At 44.1% G+C, this 15,708-nt stretch overlaps 1 protein-coding gene across 4 annotated transcripts in view; it reads left to right on the forward strand.

Moving 5' to 3' along the window:
* Window positions 1–4,815: 4,815 nt before the first annotated feature.
* ELF2 (E74 like ETS transcription factor 2) overlaps window positions 4,816–15,708 on the forward strand; it is a 34,474-nt gene continuing 23,581 nt past the window's right edge. The window contains exons 1-3 of one of the 4 annotated variants that reach the window (XM_066549436.1): window positions 4,816–4,914; window positions 10,177–10,372; window positions 11,333–11,498. In XM_066549436.1, the coding sequence (XP_066405533.1) occupies window positions 10,301–10,372; window positions 11,333–11,498 (238 nt within the window). In that variant the 5' untranslated portion in view covers window positions 4,816–4,914; window positions 10,177–10,300. Of the gene's footprint in view, window positions 4,915–5,381; window positions 5,492–10,176; window positions 10,373–11,332; window positions 11,499–15,708 lie in introns of those variants that run through there. The other 3 variants (XM_066549437.1, XM_066549439.1, XM_066549440.1) reach the window with 3 other exon arrangements.

Genomic DNA, 15,708 nt, shown 5'->3' on the forward strand with positions numbered 1-15,708 from the left:
ATGTTCGTCCTTTCAATCTCAAAAAACGGTGAGAGTCCTAAAACAGCCTGTACATGCTTTATGCCAGAGGTCCTCTTTTTTTACTTTTGTTTTGTTTAGGATTTTTTTATTTAAAAAAAAAAAAAAAAGACATGCAGAACAGCATGGTTTGCTTCAGCACTTGAATATTTTAGAGTAACAACAGTGATATTTTGCAATTCGCAGAGGTCTGGCCATTGTTGATTCAGTCTTGCTAGTATGGAGTCTGAATACCACATAAATTAAAATTTTTCTGTCCTTCACTTTCAAAAAGTGAATTTTTGAGTTGCTACACAAAGGCTGTGATGAACCATGGAAAATTTTGAAAGGTATTGTTGAAATGGATCATAAAGGAGAGCAATGCCACAGCAGAGAACAGACACAATGCAAGACTAAAGGAAAGGAGATGGGAGGAAAGGCTTGGTCTTGGCAATACACTTCACAGGCCAGAGCAAAGCTCGAGACTCCAGAATTTGTCCAAACAGCACGTTGCTCCTTTGCTGTCAGGAGCTGTCTGTAAAAACAGCTGGCAAGGATCTTCACCTGCCTTTAGTGCCAGCTAGCCCCTCTAGCTCACCTCTCTGCAGGATCACAGCCTGTTGCTGCTGGCAGCTGTTCACAGAGCTGGAAATTCTGGAGATGGCAAAGTCCATCTAACAATTTCAGGTTTAGTTTTTGTCTGTGTTGCTGTAGGTACAGAATTTCAATGTTATTTTCATTTGCTTCTTTAAAACATAAGACAATTACAAAAAATCATAATTCAAACTGCAAGCTTGTACTCAGCACTTAGAAAATCGGAGAGTAAAATACTTTGATGAAGATTTCTTATGTCTGTGCAACAGGCTTTGATGATGTGATACTACTTTTTTTTTTTTTAATCTGTTCTTCTGGAAAAGAAAAAAAAAACACAAAAAACCCAAAACAAAGACAAAAACCCAAAGAATTCCAACCCAGCCAAGAATGTGCTGTGATTCTTTTCCTCACCTGGTGGGCTCTTTCTGTCAAAAATTTTGAGCCAGTTAGCCACCCCAACTTCTGCTTTGCCAGGCAGGTGAGAGGAACACACAGTTCCAGCTGAGTGAAGAATGGGGAAATCAGTAGCTAAAATAAGTTACTTGTAGTGTTTGGCAGCATGTAAGGAATGATGATGCAGCTCTGTGGCACTTCTGTGGCTGCAGTCACCTACTGCAGGCGCTGTTTTCTCCCTGTGGGTGGTTTGGAAAGAGTGGAGAGGAGAGCTGAGAGGACAGAGGCACACAGAGGGTGAGGGGACAAACAGGGGCAGAAGGAATTTTATGTTAAAGGGCATTGGAGCTCACTTTGTGCGTTGCCCATGGGTTGGCACATTTCCCCGGAGTGCCATCCCTGCTGTGACACGGATAATTCTGTTCTTCAGAAGGGCATTACTTGGTTGTGTGCTTTTCTTGCTCTGCTCACCTGCTGCAGGAGATGGAGGCTGTGCAGGATGATGGAAGTTCATTCCATTCCCAAGCAACAGGCATCAAACATCACCGTGGGTCATTGGATTCTCCTTTATTTGGGATGCTGCAGGAGATTTTGCCTCCTCCAGCTTTACTGGAGGGGGAAAAGGGCTAAAACTAGGTTTCTGTGCTGGAGTTATTCCTGCTAGTTACTTGATCTACAGGTAATTAAACAGTGTGTTGAAACAGCATGGTTTGCCTGTGGTTTACTGAGACAAACCAATTTATTTTTTATTTATGCCTCAACATACGTTATAAATCCATTTTATGACATGGGGTTGATGCCTCAGGTTTTAGGTTTTTTCTTTTTCAGATTCTGTGCTGCTTTAGTGCTGGGTTCTGGGCTTCATACAAGGGGATGGTGAGCTCTGTGCACAGAGCAGGGAGACAAAACAGCTCCTTCTCTAGTTGGGGACCAAGGACAACCAATCCAAATCTCAGCCCCAAGAGCACAAACAGCACGGACTGAAGAGAGAAAAACAAGGATGGGACTGCATGGGCTGGAGCTGTGACCAGACAATTAACTCCGATATGCAAATGGACCAAAACTTATAAAAGTGACAGACCCCGTGACTGGTTGTCCATTTTTGTGACCATTTTGGGTTCACCTGGGGTGCAGCCCTGGCTGGGCTCTTGTGCTGCCCAAGGTGGATCCACTGAGGCCTCCTAATAAATCCCTGCTTCATTGTTCAGCTCTGCCCAGTCTCTGTTCTAGGTCAGCCTTCACAAGGCATCAGGGTGAAAAATACCCGAGGGGCTGTGCCCACGTGTGGAGCCTTAACACCTGCCACATGCAAAGGGCAGCAGGGACACGTGAGGGGCAAGGGGACCGCCGACATTACAGCCCCTAAACGGGCAACCCCCTTTGGAAAATGGTGGGAAGCCCTGTCTCTGAGGGAATGCTGCCCGACAGCCAGTCAGAGCAGAGAAAGCTCCCATGAACGGGCTGCAAGCCAGTTACTGACCGACCGACACCCTCCTGGCGTGGGACAGACCTCCAGATACCCTGAAAAATGCCCGGGAAATCAGGCTGTGGGAGCAGTCTTAGCCCATAGAAGCATTTAAGTGCAACACAATTTGCCCTGCATTTTTGTTTTGGTTTCTTGGAGGGAGTGGGGTCTCTCCCGGAGGCTGAACTTGTTCGGCTCCCCTCTCTGGCACACGTGCTCCATCTGCTGAGCATCCAGAGTGTGATTGATGAATAATGCAACGTTGACTCTCACAATTAAAAGGCAAACATTATGTGTATGTTAAGAGAAGTTTTATAGATTTATAGTTATGTTTTACCCCCCTGTCCTAGGTTACAATATTAAGATATATTCTCTTCCCATCCACAAGAGCTGCTGAAAACCAGGAGGGGCATTGTTCCTTCCTTATTCCTGTTAAAGGGCCCATCCATGCCTTTCCATATGACTCAGAGATGACTCCCTCCAGGAGCCCTTTCTGTTTCATGGACCCACCACAAGGCTCACAGAATGGTAACAGCCCACTGTGAGATGCTCTGCCCAGGGGAGGAGCTGAGCATCCCCACCTGGATATAATCTGGGGTTTGGGGCAGAACAGTCTGTCCTTCCACTGGATGCCCAGAGGAATGGCCTTCTTTTCCACTGGATCTTCAGAGGAAGACTGCACCCTTGCTCCAGGATCACTGCTGCAACAGAGCCACATCTGCCACTGCAGGAGGGCTGCAGCCACCATTCCAACTGGACTGCCACCAACACCCTGACCCATGGGGTCTCAGGTGGTTCTCTGACTTTTTCAGTGGTTTTTCTTTTGTATTATTGCCATGCATTTTGGTTTTCTTTTCCCTTTTCCTAATAAATTGTTTTTCTGACTTGGAGTCTCTCACTGGTTTTGCTTTCAAACCAGAACAACCCCCCTTGGATTGTTATCACAGGATGGCCAGCTCGTTACTACGGCAACACCTGACCTCCAATCAAGGTGTGAAACACTGATCTCCACCACTGGACAGCGAAGGAGTCGATTGGCAAGACTTTGGGAGGGGCTAAAGACCCCTGAAAGATTTCATTTCCTCAGGAAAGGAAGCTGATGCCCTAAAAATGCAGAGGGAAGAAATATTCAGTTCAAATGTGTAAGGAAGAGGAGCCAGAGCAGTGAGCAGAGTCTGACAGCATGTGAAAAATGCATGTATTTTATGGTTGGCTTTTGGCAAATATTAAAATGAATATGGTATGTGTTGTGTTAGAAAGTAACACTGTATTAATTCTCTTAAGTAGCGTGGTAAATATAGTTTTAGGTTATAAAAAACGTTAAAATAGAAACTATGTTATGTAGGAGACTTTTTTTAAAGAAAGGACTCGCAGTGAGCAGCTACAGGACACCTAAATCTTTCAGAGAAAAAGAATTTATTGCTCTCTTATTAGAAGAAACGAACTTCTTCCAGCCTCGAAGGCGCTGTTAGGATTCGGAGGAAGAAGTTGACCATGACCAGACAGAATCCTGTGTTAGAATGGAATTTATGCATCAGGTATGAGGTGTATGAATATGCAACAGGCTGTTGTTTTTAAGGGTTAATCCTCTGTTAACGGGGCTCCTTTTTCAGGCTTGTGCTGCCCAGAAAAAGGTACCCGGACGTCCTTAACTCTTTGTATTTATTGTCTCATATTGTCCTAATTCAGTTTGTCCAAATTATTATTACTCTAATTATATTACTACTTTTAAATACCGATTTTATTACTATTAAACTTTTAAAATTTTAAAACAAGTGATTGGCGTTTTCCACACATCGCATCTCGTAGTGCCAGGGAACAATAAGAACTGGATTAGGAATTTGCCCGGTTTCAAACCCAGCGCTCTGCGAGCCGGCGGGGTACAGCTGCGGGCCGGCATTTCAGCACTGCGCGGACAGGACACTGCCTGGATGGGCTCTGCACGCCCGAGGCTCCGCAGCCGGCCCGGCACGGGCGCACGGCGGCAGAACCGCTGCGGGACAGCCCCGCGCCCGCGGACCGGAGCGCGGTGCGGGCGCAGGCACCTGTTCGACACAGCGGCGGGGCAGCGACACCCTGGGGCGTTCCTCGCCGCAGCGTCCCCGCGTCCAGAGCAGGGGCTGCTCTCGGCTCGGGGCACGGCGGCGGGAGCAGGGGCCGCTGAGGGGCCGCTGAGGGGCCGCCGCTCCGCGGGGTCGCCCCGCGATCGCTCCGGGGCCCGGGCGAGCCGCGCGCAGGCGCGGAGCGGCCGCGCATGCCCGCAGCGCCCCCGCGCGCCCGGCGGCGGCGGCGGGGCGGGGGGGGCCGGGCCGGGCCGGGCAGGTCGCGCGCTGCGCCCCCGCCCCTCCCGCGCGGGGCGGCCCCGGCCCGGCCCGGCCCCGGCCCGGCTCTGCCCGGGCGGCGCCGCCGCTTCCTGCTCCCAGCCCGGGCGGGCCACGGACGCGGCCTGCCGGCGCACGGCCACGGTAAGGGCGCGGTGTGGGCTCCTGCCGCCGCCGCCGCGGCGGGCGGGCGCTGACAGGCGGCAGCTGCCCTGCCAAGGGGCCGCGGGGCCGTGGCGGCTCGGGGGAGGCCGTCGCGCTGTGTGGGATGGCCTCGAGGTGGCGGGGCCGGGGGCCGCTCCGGCGGCACCTCCCACCCGCCGCAGCCGCACTTTCGCTTTCGCGCGGGGCGCGGCGGAGAAGCCGGGGCCGTCCCGCTGCCCGCGGGGTCCGCGGCCGCCGGAGGGGGCGGCGGGCGGTGCCTGGAGCTGTCAGCGTCAACAGCCCGGGCAGCGCGGCCCCCCGGGCCGGGCCGGGGCGGGAGCGGGGCGGCGGCGGAGCGGGAGGCGGCTGGGGCAGCGCCAAGGGGCAGCGCCTTGTTTACACAGGGCGTCGGGAGAACATGGCAGCCCGGGCGTGCTGGACACTCGCTGTCATGCGTGATCGCCCCTGCCGCGCTCGTCCCCGCCGCCGCTGTGCGCCCTGCACCGCCCGCACCCTGATAAACAGCACGAGTCTGGCGGAGTTCTCATTATAGCGCGACCGTAAAACCTCGCACTGGGTGAGCCCAGCTCGTGTTTATCTGTTACCTTCTTGGATGCGTTCCCTCTTGTCTCTCCCCGCTTGAATAATTCAGTTTTTCATTCTGCCTGCTTCCCCCGCTCATGGCTGGTCGCTGTTACCTCTCTTGTGACTTTTCTTTTGTCATTTAACTTCTTTAGCAAAGACAGCACAACCTTACTGCAAGTTTACAAACAGGTTCTGGGTCTAGTCCTTATTGCTCTTCCTTCTCCGCTCATTCCATTTCATGTAGTGGACAGGATTAGTTGCTTTCAGAAAGGTGCTGGGACAAGGATGGTTCTTTTGTGTGCTGCCATCAGTGACACACTCTTCATCTCTCAGGTTTCAGTAGTGTCTGCTTCAGAAGGTGCCTGAATTTGGGACTGTTACACACATCTTTTTATATTCAATAGTCTCATCAGCTGCTCAGGAGCTTTACCATCGTAAAGCTATCTAACTTAAATCTTACAAGTTTTTAACCTCTAGAATATACTGCCAGAGCTAAGTATGGAATTTCTGCACACTGCTTCTTTTTAGAGTGTGTGTTGGGGTTTGTTTTTTAAACCTACATCCTCACCATTTAATTTAATCGTCTCTGCTGCTTTATTATGTAAAGCGATGAATAATTCCTCCCTACTCTGGCTTGTGGGGGAGTGGAAATGCCTGTTAAGGACCAACAATCAGTTCTCTGGAAAGAGAGGTGCGAGTCGAGGGGAAGCATGCGAGCCTTGTGTCCGAGGGAGGAGAAGGTTACAGGGAATCTTTAAATAGAGAGCAGCGGGAAGGGAGCCTGCTGATGGGATATTGAGATGCACCAAGGTCCAGGAGCAGCCTGCTGAAGCCACAAAGCTTTTTGCAGAGCCTTCATAGTTTCTAAGTGATCATAAGCTTACATGTAGTTTTGGGGCTCATCAGCTTGAGCTTTTGAGGTTTCAGAGCAAACTTTGGATGTTCAAATTATAAATGTATGGAAGTAGATCTTCTTGTGTTTTACTGGATTTGATGCATCGTTAATTTGATCCGGCATAATAGTTTCTGTGCATTCAGGAATGAATTTACTGCTTTTTTTGTATAAAAACTTACCAAGTGTGGTGTGGCTGGGACTACTTTGCACATCCCTTATTTTGATTTGTATTTTATGAATTTTAGTGCTTGGTCTAAATTGTGAGGTACTGTAGACTGTGTGGTTTGCATGCTCCCCTGACCTCGTGGGTGCAAAGATTTATTCTGTATCCGAATTTCGATATAACCTGTGCAACAAACTTGAGCAAGAAGCTTAGGATTTTTGTTCTGCTCAGACAGCTTTTTCAGTAACTTCATTTTTTCAGTTCTTAGACTCGTTGAGTTTCAGAAAAAGAAAGCCAATTTGCTATTTCTTCTGCATGTGCCAGTTTGAATCAGATAGCCAGAGCTGTAAATACGATCTGGGAAAACATCTTTAAAAAGACTTTTCAGTCAACATGGAATGTTTTGTGGAGTGTGCTGTGGTTTGCATGTGTCAGAGTGATAGTGGCATTTACTGCTGCATTTGAGGTTCTGCCTATGGAAGAACACCTCAGCGCCCCTAGGAAGCCTTGTTCCTCTTAATGGGATGTGATCTTGGCAGGTGTACTTCTGCTCGTAGAGTAGAACTAACCTCATTTTCAAGCCAACTTTCTTAACTTTTTTTGGTTTTGATTAAACCAAAAGAAGGCTGTTTTGGGGAAAAAAAAAAAAAAAAAAAAAAAAAAAGCTGTGTGTGATGCTACTGTGCTACTGCTAGCTGGAGTCCTGCACTTGCATCTGTGGACGTATCTGCACAAATCTCTCGTCAGGGTTTAGGACGCCACCTGAATAAAAGGGAGATGTTGTTCCAAGTGCTCTCGTGGTGGTTCTGAGCGCCTCTGGGCACTGCTGCTCAGGCCTCTCTGTGTGTTTGTCTTGTTTTTGTGTAGGGGCATCTTTCTGCAAGCATTGTGTTTTGAGGGGTTTTTTGCTAGTCTCTTTTATAATTAAAATGAAAGTGTGCTAAAGCTATTTGCAGACTTATATTTAGAGTTTTGTTTTGAAATCAGTCCTAAATAGCTTCATTTGAAGTGTGGCCTAGAAGAGATGACTTTCTCTACCGTCCTTTCTACACTGGTTTTGAGTTGTTATCTTTTATTCTGTTGAGCTGCATGTTTATGCATGTCCCTGTTAATCTGATAGGTAGTTATGCACAGGGGAATCACCTTCAGATACTGTTCTTACTGGGATTTGCAGGTTTTAAACTTTCTGCCAGAAACATGGGAGAGCAGTTTGGATTTCTTGTAGGCACACGCTTGGACACATAATGTGGGTCAGATAAATGGACTATTCTAAATGTGAATGAAGTGGTGTTTTGCAGCCTTTATTGCAGTGCCCTGGAGCCTCTGAAGACTTGCTGTAATTGGTTCTCTTGACCAGTGAAAGTTATAAAAATTTGAGTCTTTGTTGTGTGTTTTGTAGTGTGAATAGTTAGAAACTTGTTGCTGTTGGGGCAAAGTATTCAAGATTCGGAATTTTTGGTTTGACTGGGGTTTTGTTTTTTATTATTTGGTGATGGGAGCATGTAGATTTATTTTTGTTTTCCCATGAGATATGTATAAAAATAACAGCAAGGATGTTTTTGTGGTCATAAGGGTTTTTCCAAATGTTTCAGAACTAGTTTTTCTCTGAATTTTTCCATTACCAGAAGGAACAGGAGTGGATGTCAGAACTGTAATAACATGATTTGGTAATTTTTTTGGAAATGTTAAATTTATTTTTTCTGCTCTGATGTTATTCTGTATTTTGCTTTATTGTGAGCATCTATCCAGAGAGGAATTAAATTTGTAGTGTGCAGGTTTTTTTTTTGTTTTTATTTTTAATCTTTCTGCAGGTTGTTCTGTAATTCAAAACTAGTTGTACTTTGAACCAGCTTCTCTGCTTGCTAATTGTGTCACTGGGGACAGCCTAGTCCCTTACAAACCTGAATCATCTCTTGCTTTAAGAGTCTGATTGTCTTTAGCCTTTTGGGTGGCTTAGTTTTGGGAAATGTGAATTTCTGAGCTGATTGCTGGAAGTGACCAGACAGCATTTTCCTTCAAGTTCAAATCCTGTCGTACAGAGGCTTGGAGCACCTTGATGGGCTATTCTGCATATTCAGTCTGAAGATACAGTTTTGTTAATGAGTGCTGAGATTTAGCACCTCACACATTCTTCTGTGTGCTTTCTTTCCCCTTACTGTGATCTCTGCCCCAGCTGGAAAATGAGGATTATCATTTATGTTTCTGCATCGCTTTTACTTCATTTCTACAGGAAATCAGTGATTCATGTGGAGGTAGATCAGCATAAAAGTGATTGACACCTTTTGTAACCTAGGAGACAGAGTTTTAGAGAGAACCTGATCTTGTAAACAGTACTGGGCCTTTTCAATGGATGCAATTTGGCAGTTACTTGGCCACCTGTGTGGGATTACAGTACCTAAAATATAAATATACAGTAGGTGTGGTCTACTGTTTTATTTATTTGCATTGATATTTATTGTTATTGATTGATTGTGTGTTTGCATTAATATTCTGCATGAGAATTAGCTCTGTGATGTGCTTAAGCAGAGGTACCACATGAAGCACTCTGTGTTCTCTTAGCTGTGAGTCTGAGTTGCAGGAATAGTGCTGATGTTTGAAACAGGTTAGAAGGTTTGTGCTTCTAAATTAATATGCAGTTTAATTCCTTTGGCCTTCTGTTTTGGGTTATGGTTCATTGGCAATATTTCTATTCTGTATATAAATGGAAAACTGTAGAAGAAGAAAAGATTTTGCAATAAAATGGATTTTTTTCTTCTGATTCATTATTTTAGTGTATTCATAAGCAGTTGTTTTTCTACCTAAGGTATTTTTTGAATGTAAGGACTTTTGGATAGGTAAGGAGTAGGGTTTTTGTTCCAAAAGGTCTGCAGGGTGACAGGTGTATATGGCTCCAGGGGATGCCTGTCCAAGGCTTTTCAGCCCGAGTCCTGTGTGGGGAGCAGAGGAACTCCTAGGCTTCCTCTTCATCAAAAAGTGCTGCTAGCTTCACAAGGGAAACAATGGAAAATAAAGTAGTTCCTTTATTTAGGGGGGGGTTGTGCTGTTACAAATTAAATAGAGTTAGGCGTGAGTTGTGCTTTGCCATGTAGAGTGGACTGCCTAAGTGAGCAAAAAAAGCCTTTTTTTTTTCTAAATTGTGTATGTTTTTTCTTTCTTTTGAAATGTATCTCGTGCTTATTCCTTGCTTAGTTTGTATCTGGCTGGGGAGATGATCAGCATTTGTAATTTCTGTTAGTGTAACCTTGCCTGTAGGAAGCCCGGTTACCCTGCATGAATCCAAACAAGCGCTTCCCTGAATGTGCAGGATGAGTTCAGTTTAAACCAGGTTCTGCTATTGAAAAGCAGACTCACTGAGCTTGCCCATTGCAGTGCTGATGATCATTTCTTTCTTCAGTGCTTATTAGATGGCCCTGTGTTCTTGCAGACCTCAGTGATTGTTGTAGCCTTCTAATGGATGGATTTTATTAAAATGTTGGGCCAAATTCAGTCTTTTGTTAGAAAGCACTGATCTCACTGTTTGCTGATGCCCTATTTTGATGTAGAGATGCAGCATGCAAGAGGTTTGGAAGACTTTTGAGTATAAATTATGCAAATAACTTTAAATTATTTTGTGTTTCAGCAACCTCTGCCTAGCTGTTTAAGAGCAGTGGACTGTGAATCCAAGCCTTTGATATCCTGAGCTTATCAGCATTAGTATCTTCAAGAGAGATAAGAGTTCTCAAAGAATCTTCGGGGGATGCACCATGACATCAGTAGTGATTGACAATGGAGGCCCTGCCCTGGAGTTTGACAGCAAGGAAATAAAAAATCAAGAGGTTAGAAAAATAAATAGCACTTACTTACTATCAAACTTTGAGACCTTTTATCTTAATTTGAAACAAAATTTTGCTATGAATTTGCTGTGAAAACAGATGGGATGGATCTGAGATTGTTGTGTAAGGAGGAAGAGTGGGGCCATTTTCCAAATACCTTTTAGTAGAAGAATTTGTTGTGACAGCAGTGGAAGCAGGAAGCCTTGAAGTCTGTAGTACAACTGTAGACTGGGTTTACAAACTTGTATTCTATACCAAGCTTTCTTTAAACATCTCAGATGTGAGGTACAGAACAAGTTGAGCAGAACAATTCACAGACCTCTTTTAAAGTTAGCCAGCACAGCATATTTTATTGTGTTTTGCATTCTTATCAACCAATAATAAATACTCTACTCTTCTGTAGCTTTTAATAAAGATGATCTGGCACGGTTCTGCTTCTGCAGCACTAACTGATTGTATTTGCTTTTACAGACATTTTGATCCCTAAATAGGCAGAGATGGCATATAGGCTTTCAAGTAGTGAGTTCTTGTGTAATAACTTAGGCACTTAACCCAAAACGTGTGTTTGGAAGGCACAGGTCCGATGTAGGTACCTTGCAGAGTGCATAGTCCAAGCCTTTGTCACCTTTCATCAAGCAGAGAGAGGAGAAACACTTCCCATAGCTCACTGTCTTCACTGGAAAGTGTGCTCTTTTCTAATGTCTTAAGCTGTCTGCTGCTTTAAATTCTCCTTAAACTAAGGAAAACTTTGAGATTTAGAAAGTTCCCTCTAATGGCTGATAACTATCTCTTATTCTTTTAATCTCTTGCTTTGGAAGAAAATTTCCTTTAAAAACATTTGAAATTATTATCATTATATTGTGAAGAATTTAAGAACCTAAGAGGAAAACATTGACATAGAGTTCAATAGTGCAGTATTTAGAGCATTTTTTTTCTTTTCTTTCCTTTTTTTCCTTTCCATAGGAAAATGAGCCTGTCTCTGAATTCCCAGCAGTGGTTGTGGAGCCAGTTCCTAGTGCCAGACTAGAACAGGGTTACGCTGCTCAGGTCCTGGTTTATGATGATGACACTTACCTGATGCAAGATGTAGCAGAGGAACAAGAAATTGAGACTGAAACTGTGGAAACAGGTAGACTTACTTAATTCTTTTCTTCTGTGAGGCTTTTGTACTTTTAGAAATCCCCAAGGAATGTGTCTGTCCACAGGATGGAGGTCTTGACGTGGGCTCGCATCTCTTTGCTCTAAGCTTAGTTTTGCTTAGGCTTCACAGGTGACAGGATTGCCTGGGCAGGTGAGAATGTCATGTTGCCTTCAGAATGCTGCATTGGAGCACTGTGTCTCCTTCCTCACGAGCAGGCAGGCCTTCAGTTCTGTCTTTGCTATGTCCTTATGCAGGGAGTTCACCAGACAGCTCAACTCGGAGTTTTTCAAAACCAGCTGAGCCGTGGAGTTGGCTGGAATTCAGCTTCACACTGTGTGTGAGCCACACAAGTGCAGGGCAGCTGGAAGTAGGTCCTGTGTGGCTCTCTTTACCCCATCTTCCAGCTCTGGTCCCTTCCTGTCTGTCCCTTCCTGTCCTGCCTTTTTGTGCCAGTTTGCTACTGCTGGTTTGGTTGCAGGAGTGGCTGGCTAGGGGGAGTGGAGTTGGGCTGTCCCTTTATGGGTGAAAAGCCTAACACATTGAAATTAACACCTCTATCTATAAAATAACAAGTTAGGAATGAAGGAAGGAGTGGGGCTTTGCTGTGAAAGATGAAGTGTTCAGATGAACTGCATCTTTCTGTACACCATCTCCCCAAAGAGCATGATGAGGAGTTTGCTTTTTCTGAGGGGCACCAAAGTGTCTGCAGAAACAAGAGCTGTGCTGCCTAATAACCTCTGGCTGTGGGGCTGTGATTCCTGCTCTCCTTCCCTCTCGCTCCCTTGTGTTGTTTCTCAGACTTCTCTGTGCTCATCTTGCCAGGAGACCCTCAGCTGTTCTGTATTTTTGTTGAGTTAAATTTCTGCTGGATTAGCAGAGTGTTGGAGTAGGGAGCACATGGGACTGCAGCCAATGGACAAGTGCTCTTGGGCACTCCAGATGCAACTGGTGAGACCCACTTGACATGGGTAGCATCTGCTCCTATCCTGCAGCTGCCTTATTTACAGCTGGAGTTTGAATTCATGATGTCAGGAAAGCAGAATAAAGGTGAGGGACCGTCCCAGCTGCTCAACTTGGCATCTCATTAGGGCTATATGCGTTCCCATCAGATTAGGGGAGTTTCAGTGCAGCTTTCCCAGCAAACAGTGCATGCAATTGCTCATACATCCTTCTCAAGTTGGATGTTATCCTGTAGCACTGCAGCAGAAATCACAGGCATCAACTTCACAAGGTGAGCATGAGCTAGTGATGCAGCTTTTGGGACAATACTTACAATTCCAGTTTACTGAAACGTGTTTTGAAAGAAATATGCTAATTAGGAGTTCAACAAATAAATGTAAAGAGAAGTTATGAAATAATGTATTTCTTAAATTTAATTTCTTACTATGGTAATAAAACTTTTGAGGATAAGGTAAGTGAGAAGTGAGAGTATTCTTCCCAAACTGAGTTTTACAACTTAAGTTTATATTGGAAAACCTTAAAGAGCTTATACTTCAAAAGATTTGGTATTCAGGAGTTGTTTTTTAAACATTAAATATGCTGTTTCTAGAAAGATTTTTGTAGAAAAGTAGCTAAATTAATGGCTAACAGAACAACTCTTTTAGGATAAAGAGCTGCTGCAAATGAACTCTTTATGTTTTTAAGCATAATTTTATGGCCATAATAAATGGAGGGAAGTTACAGTTCAAAACTTGTAGCTCTTCTCCAGGAATAGTTTTATGTAAGCTGCTGTTCAAAGAAAGGGACATGGGTGCTTCCAAGCCTTGCTATTTGCAAGTATAGTCTTACAATTTATAGGGCAGTTGATCTGATAATTTGGTGTCTGTGGCTGGAGATGGCCAGAGATGTGTCTTGGCTGCATGTAGTTTGCTGGTGTTTTCTGTGTTGCTTTTATTTTCACAGTTTGACATTAATGTGTTCTTAAAAATTCAGTCTGATAAGATCATGGTATATTTAAATCAGTTCAAATATTTATTTGTTTTAATACTTTTGATCTAAGAATTAAGAGGCAGTGAAAAGCCAGTAAGCAGTGGAGGAGAAATTAAAGTTAATGAAGATTTTAGAAACTATGAATGCACACCCATTCCTAGAGCCCATCTGTTAAGTATTATTTGTGTAGTGTATACACTCATTAGTCCAGTGTGGTTTCCATGGTGTGATTACACATGACAGTGAGTAGTGCTCCTTCCACAGAACTGATGCCCAGGTTGGTGAAGGGAGTGCTTGGTTTAGGCTGGTCTGAGGGAGGCAGTCCTGTGGGGCGTGTGTTGACACAGCCAGGAGTCTTTCTGAATTATTTCTCATACAGAGAGGTGAGAGGGGCAGAGAGAAAGTCTGAAAGCCCTGAGAGACATTCCTTTGGGTGATGCACCATTATTAGCAGTGAATTGCAGGACAGTGAATCTGAGTGTGCTGGTTTTAAATTTTAATTTTGTAGTAGAGATACTGGGCTGGGGGTAGGTAGCAATTTACTGTAGGGGAGAGGTGGGAACAAGTGCCATGGTAATTGTTAATGAGAAAGCAAGCTAAGGCAATAAACCAGGTACAATGTTTAAACAGCATTTGAAGGTGCTAATTTTTTGAAGTACGTGCCTTTATTATGCTAATGATCCCAATTTAGAGAGCTGCAACAGTTGGATTTCTGTACATCTTAGAAAAAAAATCTATTATTGCTGAAGTAGTCTCAATGCATTCTACTTCATAAATGACAGAATTAATTGCTGCAAAATTTTTCATGTTATTTGATAAATGTGGTGTTGTTGCACCAAGAATGAGTAGACTCAATACCTTGTGTGGTTCTAGATTGTACAGACAGCACTGTAAATACTAAGACCCATCTTAAAGAATGCTTGGCATTACTTGAAAAGGATCCCTTTTCACATAGTACATCCCCCTTTGTCAGTGTCTTCCCTGTTGGCCACGGACCTGATGTTTTCCTCTTCCTGTGACAGTTCATTGGCAATTGCAATGGCCGCTGATTTACGAGGTTTACAGCATTCCAACACTCGTTCAAATAGCCTCGGGCTGCTTTGCACTTAATCTGAAGCTTCATCGCTGATTAAAATATAGCATTATTCTGGCCTCCAGAGATAGGGATTAGCACCCTGTGTGAAAAATGTTGTAGGGAAGCTGCTGGGGGAAAATGTACCTAGGACACTAAAGAGATGATCTGTGCTGTGCACTGAATGGTTCCACTCGTGGTTTGCTGTTCTGTGAGTGGATTTGAGACTGTGTGGGCTGTAAGGACAGTCATGCTGAGCCAAGGGCAGAATCAGGGTCTGCAGCTGGTTTTTAATTTAAAAACTTCCCACATTTATGAAACCACAGTTCAAATAAAATGCACTACATGATCATTTTAAGTACTCATGAATTTTTAGTTAATTCTAGTGGAATATGGGAGTTTTTGCCCCTCATCAGACTCCTTCCCACTAATCTATCTTGCTTCATGAATCAAGGATCATTATTTATAATTAATCCTTTAACTGTAAAGTGAATCCATTAACTACTGAAGTAAAACCCAAGTGTCTTTCAGCAAACAAGAAAACCTTAGTGGTTCATTGTTTTTATTCTAGAAAAATATCCCTATTTGCTTGGAATAGAAAGAGGAGTTTTCTAGAAAAAAACAAAAGATAGAAATCTGGGTCATTTCATGTGACCTTATGACATTCTTTGTGGAAGCAGTGAGTGCCTTTTGTAATGATTGGAAGGGGAAATAGAGTCGTTAGTTTGACAGAGTATTTAAATTTCTTTCTTTTTTTGTTTGATATTCTTGGAAGTGGTACCTTTAAATCATTGAGAACTGAGTTACAGCCTTAAAATTTTGTTTACTGCAACAGTGAACATGTTTATATCATAAAAGACACATCCTTCTTAACAAGTTTTTAATAATACTCAAATTCTGTTGGCTTTCATTTCCTGCAGTTTTTTCCCCTAAAAGTAACTAGCCCTTCAGTTTTAGGATTTATTCAACAAAACATTTGTAGTTTGCATAATACCAGAAGCTGCTTTCTTTAAAGAAGCAGTGTGTATCTGAAGTTAAAAATTGCTACAATTCTGTTTATTTTGTCACCACACAGAACCTGTAACATGGATATAAGGGAGTAGTCTAATTTTGGAATTTACCATAGGAGCAGTGTATGGAAGGTAACAGAGTCATGGTCTGCAGATTTTGGACATGGAGGATGCCTACTCTTTCAGT

Source organism: Molothrus aeneus, chromosome 4 (assembly GCF_037042795.1).
Source record: "Molothrus aeneus isolate 106 chromosome 4, BPBGC_Maene_1.0, whole genome shotgun sequence".
NCBI classification, from domain to species: Eukaryota; Metazoa; Chordata; class Aves; order Passeriformes; family Icteridae; genus Molothrus; species Molothrus aeneus.